The 7,592-nt window shown below is 36.8% G+C and overlaps 1 protein-coding gene across 1 annotated transcript; it reads right to left on the reverse strand.

Moving 5' to 3' along the window:
* Window positions 1-3,258: 3,258 nt before the first annotated feature.
* On the reverse strand, window positions 3,259-5,915 carry LOC149390778 (Thioredoxin superfamily protein). The gene is made up of 10 exons (XM_089618529.1): window positions 5,537-5,915; window positions 5,406-5,450; window positions 5,159-5,215; window positions 4,929-4,998; window positions 4,669-4,710; window positions 4,461-4,534; window positions 4,100-4,170; window positions 3,921-4,006; window positions 3,722-3,831; window positions 3,259-3,629 (listed from the first exon to the last, which is right to left on the reverse strand). Exons 1-10 carry the CDS (start codon window positions 5,693-5,695, stop codon window positions 3,567-3,569), a joined length of 777 nt encoding a protein of 258 aa, XP_089474655.1. The 5' UTR covers window positions 5,696-5,915; the 3' UTR covers window positions 3,259-3,566.
* Between the last annotated feature and the right edge of the window lie 1,677 nt (window positions 5,916-7,592).

The following is a 7,592-nucleotide window of genomic DNA, read 5'->3' on the forward strand; positions in this document are numbered from 1 at the left end:
GAGGCGTAGAAGTGTATACGGATGCTGATTTGGGAGGATGTCAAAATGATAGACGATCTACATCTGGATATTGTACATTTGTGTATGGAAATCTAGTGACATGGAAGAGCAAGAAGCAGCCGGTTGTATCTCCAGCTCTGCTGAATCAGAATTTCGAGCATTAGCACAAGGAATCTGTGAACTCTTATGGATTCAAAGAGTATTCACGGAGTTGAAGATGCCATTCTCTTTACCAATGAAACTCTACAGCGACAACAACGCAGCGATAAGCATCGCTCATAATTCTGTTCAACATGATCACACGAAGCATGTGGAAATAGACCGATACTTCATCAAATAAAATGTCAATTCTGGAAAAGTGTGCATTGTCTACGTACCAACAAGACAACAAGTTGCGGACATACTCACTAAGGGGTTGTTCAGTGACAAGTTTGAGTATTTTGTTAACAAGTTGGACATGATTAACATCTATGATCCAACTTGAAGGGGAGTATTGTCATATATAGAATATTTAGTTATTATTAAAAATAATCTGATTAGATACATAATCATATATATATATATATATATATATATATATATATATATATATATTGAATTTATTTTATTCCTATATAGTATTATTCATTGTATTTAGGCAAGATTTCCTCCTCCAATTACGGAGCTGATTAATCGTATTCACTCTATAAATAAGAACGCAGACCTGCTTAGGTTATTATGCGATTACTCTAAAAAATCTCTCTCAAATCGCTCATAATTTATTTTAGCCAACTTTGCCCAATCCCTTTCATCTTTTTCCTAGAGATCAAATATCGATCTATCTCTCAACCCTCCTAAGCTTCTAACAAGATGTTCAAGTAAGGTTTGCATTGATCCCAACCGCTTCTTTGGGTCTTGAGGTTGATAGATCTCAAATTATGTTCAAAACACTTTTGTTTCGATTGCTCAGCTTCGCACTTACCATATTGATGTTGTTAATCTCATTCTGAACATTGTCCTCTTCGGCCCAGGCAAGTTCGAAGTGAAAATGGGTTGTCCAATTTCTACACACACCGACTCGCCAGAGTCCAAAGCACCACAAGTGGAGAGGTAAAATAAGCCTATGGTTATACCCCATGTGACAAGACACAGATGTAACAAAGTAATAGACGAATTAAACCAATAATTGTTGCAAAGGAAACAAAGTTCTTAAATGAACGTATCACCTTCATTATAATTCCACCATGCGACCGTGGGGCCCAAGAATCCAAGGTCCTAAGCCTACATTCAGTCACCACTTCCATAACAGGTCGGGGAGGACCACCATCTTTCCCGACATCTTGGAAAATCTCGTTAAGGTCTGCCTGCTGACATACAAATGGCCGTATAAACCCATAAACAGCTACGGAAGATCCTTGATCTTTTGGACCATAACATCTATGTAGTCGCGCAAGTTAGAAATAAGGTCCACATAAACATCGCTATTCCAAAGGAGGCAAATCCTACCGCTCAACTAATTCCCCACTGCATCCCTATCGAGCGTAAGAATTTCAATCTAAGCACAAGTTCCCAGAGTTTCCTAATGAAAACAATTTCTTAACGGCGGTGTATGAAGCCTCAAAACTGCTCACAGCTTGGACATTTCCGCAGCAATGCCAATGCATTGTGAGTGACCGGCAACCATGAGGCGTTGGCCAAAGACAAAGATGGAGAGTTGGGATCCACGGCATTGCCAATTCAGAATCAGGGAAAGCATCAGTCTCGTGGGAGATAAGAGGATTCGAGAGGAGACCATTCTTAAAGTTGTTAATATTGGAGAAAATTATCTATATCAAACATATATATTATTTCTATGCGACATCTCCCCTACATACAAAGTGGACATAATAAATTACAGATAAAATAAAAAGCTAATACAGCATAAACATTTCTATTCCAAATACAACAGACAGAATACAATCATAAATATTAAATATCATTATATAAAAAGAGATAATCTACGCATATGTTGGTCAATTTGTAACAACTATCTAATACTTTAGTATTTAAGAATTTAAATATATCTATTTAATGATAGAATAACTGAAGAAGATAGTTTGTTTTACAACAAAAATAAAAATAAAAAATGAAGAGGAGAGAAAACCAATGTTTAATAAGGCGGAGGCGGGAATTTAGGCAAAATCCATTTCTAGGCGGAGGCGGTAAGCCTTTAGGCGGTACGAGGCGTACGCCTCAAAAATAATATAGAAAATATATAATATATATAAAATTCGTAGTAATTTTCAAGTTTTCATAAGTTTTAAAACAAAAACTAAAAAAAAGAGTTTTATACTCAAATATAAATTAAACTCGACGACACTAATCAAACAAAACCTAAATATAGTTAATTGTCATTAAAAATTTTAAAAAAACCTAAAAAGGCCTGAATTAAAAGCCCGGCTGATTATTTTGGCCCAGTTTTTTTTTTTTTTTAAAAACTCCCATTTCAAAGGCGGTAAAAGGCGATTCTCAGGCGTTTTGACCGCCAGAGGCGCTCGCCTTTTTCGACCGAGGCGCATAACGCCAGAAACACTCCCAGGCGTAAGCCTTGAAGCGGTATGCTGACTAAAAGGCGAAAGGCGCTCCTCAAAACCGCCTTTTTAAACACTGGAGAAAACACTATTCGTGGCTGCACCAACCTGGTATTGTGGTTGAAAATTTACTTAAAACTACAAAATAATTATAAAAAGGGATTTAGAATATATATTCCATGACTGGACTTTTATTTTAAGATTTTTCCCTTGCGTTTTTTTAATTAAATCTTACAGAACTTTGATTCAAATGTTTCCTCTATACATGTGTATATTTGAACCAGTTAAATAATACAAAATCTTGCACATATAATATTAAAATATTGGATGACAGAACATGAATTTTGGCCGATCACATTCTCTTACAAAATATATTCAATTAATTAATGACATTATAATAAAATAAACGACTACTGCATCCAACCTGTGTTACGCCAATAAGTAAAGCTAAACTAGTAACAACAAAATAAAAATAAAAATCTTTAAACACTCAATACGGTTGATTATCATTCAAGGCGGTATAAATTCCTGACATCTTAAATTGATAAAAGGACGAACTTCTTCCTTCCTAACAAAAATACATAAAGTCTTCTTTATGGGTCTTGCGTGAGAGGCTTTCTTAGAGATTGTCAAGGATGGCTATAACACCTTGCCCATGTAATTTCTTTCTTTGTCATTATCCTCAACTAGAGACTTTTACAGGTTCAGGTGATACTATTAAACTTCTTTCATTTCCGAAAATGTGTTGCACATTGCAGTGTTTTCGAAGCCTCATAAATATATAAAAACAGCCAGACAAAGTAACATTATATGCGTAGTTTTAAAACAGGCTTAAGAAAAAATAAACTATTTAGTTTGACATGACACTTCATTTTTTTTATGCACTCGTTCACATAGTGCAACAAATTCTATCCTATGTTGCCCTTACAAAAAATTAAGTCGGGACAAAATCGGAACTGAAGAAAAGGTTACCCTTTACAGCTCAAAGAATGCCGAAAATCCCATGGAGCTGGTTGCCTATTTTCCATTTACGTAATCGAGAAGGCGCCGGTCAAGTTCAAAGTATCTTGCAATGACTCTCTGTAGCATCGGGGAAAAAAAAAAAAACAAGGTTACTAAAAGGCATAACGAGCCTTCTCACACATTTTGCTTTTCTCTATACAAATAAATACCTTTGATATGGGATGGGGAGAAGGTTTGGCTTCAAGACTTAGTTCCGGGAGGCGGGAAATTCCAGAAGCGTTCTCAAATAAGATGTACGTAGGAAGTTGATCCATGCCCCCTAAAATTTACCAATCCTCGAACATTAATTTTTTTTTTTAACCATATATGATCTTTGTCAGAATAGGAACACCGTGTTTATAATTTTACCTCCAAAAAATATTCCAAACTTTTCTGCAGCGTTGGGGAATAATCCAAGGTCAACTATTGCAAAAGCCAAACTCTTCGTCGAGTATCTACGATTGTGAAACACGAACAAGTATAATTAATTGGCGCTGTAACTAATTCGACGAGATAAAATCTTTGTTTAGTTATAGAAGAAGCTGTACGTGATTGAGAGCTCTGGAAAACATCGACTTGAGCGTATGCAGGAAGGGAAACACGAAGAACGAAATTCAACCTGTCCAAATCAAATGAATAGTTCAAGAGTCTGAGAATTCAACCGTATCGAGTTTGTATACTGTTTGCGAGACACAGCAACATAGCTGAAGTCATAGGCAAAAGAACATATAAAAATGATGTAAGAGTTCAGGTCTATGCTACAAATCTCAGGAATCAAAATCTCAACGAACTTTTCATCTTTTCTTTTACCCTGGGAAAAGTTTTCTAGGGATTTTACATTTTGAAAAGTACATGTAAGAAAACATATTGGATATCAAAGACAAAATAAATTTATTAAATCGGACATACCAGCCAGAATTTTGACGTGTTCCCTTCTGTCAGTAAGGTTTCTAGCTGCAGTGGTGTTAATTTACTACAATCGCCTACAAAACAGAAACACAATTTGGCAAATAATACCTTTTCAGCCAAAATATATAGCAATAAATGTGAGTAAAAAAGATAATAACCCGACCGGGAAACACAATTGATGCTCAAAATACCGAAATTGATTCCGTACCTACTCCTTCGAAAGCAGGTTGTTGTGTTAATATATATATAACTGCATGAGAGTAAACGGGTTTGTAAATGGGTCAACAAAACTTCAACCAAACATATAATTTCCGAGCCGGCCCTCAATGCCAGGTTCAGATTTTTCTTTCAAAAAATCCGTAGTTACAACACTTCACCTGTTCAACCATTTTCAACATTGAGCGTCTCGCTAGAAAACCCTTTCAAGCACTTTGTTAAGAGAGGAAGAAAAGTGAAGCACATATTTACCTGAAAAAACTATGATGTACCACAAAGCCAGATAGCTATCCACATACAAAGCAAGGCCAACAAGAAAAACCTGAAGGTAACAATGTTTTCCATAACTTGAAAAGGTAGCTATAAATGCAAACAAATCTTAGAGAAGTATAAAAATAACGAGACATGCATACAAAATTTCATAAATCTATAGACAGCTTATACTTGTAGCCGAAACATAATTTCAAAGAAAGAATTTTTACCTTAGCAAAAAACACCATGTCCCCGATAAACCCTTCCCATGTTTCTTCTCTCACAAACTGTTGCAAGGGAAAACAATAAAGTATTAAAAACAGACCGACCGTTCATGAATTGGAAAAACAAGCCAATAAAAAAACAATCCACTGGTCTTTTCATTATAAGAAGATCATCTAATCTTGCGCAGTGAAGACCATACACAGAACTACACTGCAGCAAAATTAACCGTATCAAGTATAATAGTGATAATACCTTTATAGCACTCAAGACGCCAAATGCTAAAACCGCTTGAATTTCCTAAAAACAAGCGAAATCCCGATTAAGTTAAATCGAAAACAAGATTGAGAATGAAATTAGGAAGCAAGAGAGGGAGAGAGATTCACGCGATCAACGAGACGGTCGAGAATGGGAGGGTTTAAAAGCTGGGAAGATGATGTACGGACGGCGAAGTAGGAGAAGAATGCGAGAAAATGGAACATGTAATACGGCTCCGAAACTACGTCGTTTACCCACTTACCTGCGCTGCTTCGCTTCTCGTCCATCGTTGTCTTCAGATCTCTCTCGCTGTTCCCACCAAAAATTAATCTAAACCTGCGTATCACCCCATTTTGTCTTACCCCTTTTGCAAATTTATTTAATTAAAAAAGAGATTTTCAAATAAGTCATTTTTTTATATTTATATTGGAAGGAATTTAGATTGGCATTCAAGAGGAGGGCAAGAACTCATCGGGTAAACATTCGCACCACTCAAAATAAATATAAACAAAATGAGTTCAAACTTAAAATCACCAACGAAACAAAAATATTACTAAAATTTAAAAGATATCATTTAACTAGAAAATAAATTATAATAATGAAATAGTCAAAGTTATGTATAACTTTGTTAGTAATAGAATGATATTGTGCGAAAAAAATAAAATAATTAAAAAAACTCCAGAAAACTAAACCATATGAAATATACAATATAAGAATTAGATCAAATAAACCGGCATAAACTTCAACCGATAAGAATAAAGACAGAAAGAAAACAAAAGAGATTGTCGAGACTCGTCTGACGATTTTCTTGAAGCTTTAACACTAATACAAAATATAGCATCAGATGCGACTTTTTTTGCCTGATGACACTTTCAAGAGTCAAGAAAGCACTCGTCTTCTACAAGGGCAAGCCTCCAAAGGGCCTCAAGGCCAAGGGGCTGAGTGCACTGCGAGGTTCAGAGGGACTTGGGACGTGGCTGTGAGAGAGAGAGAGAGAGAGAGAGAGAGACATTCTGAGTTTAAGCAACAACAATTTCAGTGAGAGAGAGAGAGAGAGAAAAATACCGGTGGAGAGGTCGCAGCAGGGCCGGCAGCGGAGAAATTCCAGTGGAGAGGTCGCGCGGAGGTCGTGGTCTCAGACTCTCAGTGAGGCAAAGAGAGAGAGAGAGAGAGAGAGAGAGAGAGAGAGAGAGAGAGAGAGAGAGAGCAGTAGGAGAGGTTTTGGGGTGGCTTTAATGGTTGTGGAGGTCGTTTGTGGTGGTTTGTGGTGGTGGAGAGGCCGGAGAATAGTAGAATCGCGAGAGAGCTTTTTTTTTAAAAAAATCGGCCGAACAGACTGGAGAAGACGAAGTGCAGAAGATTTGATTTTATAGAAAAACCTAAATTACAGGTGCGACTTTGTCACATCCGATGGATCTTTCTGGTGCGATTAGTCGCACCCGATAACTAATCAGGTGCGACTAGTCACATCGGATGATATTAAAAAAAATTAAATAAGAAAGTCACGTCATAACTGAATGAAAAAAGAAGAGGGAGAATTGGCCCGCTTAAAATTTTAAACAATCAGAGTCGCACCTAAAAGTTTTTTAACTATCTGGTGCGATAAGTCGCACCTGATACTCAAAAGAAAAAATAATTTTAGCGAAATTTTTCGGACTTCTGGGTGACATTCGGGTACGACTAGTTGCATCCGAAAGTCATTTAGATGCGATATTTAGGTGCGACTAGTCGCATCTGATAGTCATGCGCATCAGAAAACCAAATTGGTAGTAGTGTAATGCCCTCCCACGGATGCTAGAAATCATGAGCACAAACTTCCCAGGATACAACGACGATGAGACGAGCGGATCATCACAACGAACGTCTCCGGCGAACTAGAACCTCTGCCGGATACTATCACCGGACTACAAAAAAAAAGAACTAATTTCGGAGAGAGAGAAGAAAAGCTTAGAAATACTTTCTTTCGGGTTTCCATAATGAGAGGCCTAGACCACTTTTTATGGCCAAAAGTTTGAACGAATTTGACAAGAAAATGCTCCAAAATAAAGGTCCATGAATACACTTAATGCACGTCGATTATGAACATTAGCAGCTTTGCAAGCTCGAGAAATAACCATTCAGCCCAGCTCAAAACGTCTTAGTAAATGCACGGTTACAAGCAATAAATCCATACAAAACTGTAGG

This window comes from Urtica dioica, chromosome 7 (genome assembly GCF_054948205.1).
Source record: "Urtica dioica subsp. dioica isolate 48M chromosome 7, U.dioica_male_clone48M_v1_H2, whole genome shotgun sequence".
NCBI classification, from domain to species: Eukaryota; Viridiplantae; Streptophyta; class Magnoliopsida; order Rosales; family Urticaceae; genus Urtica; species Urtica dioica.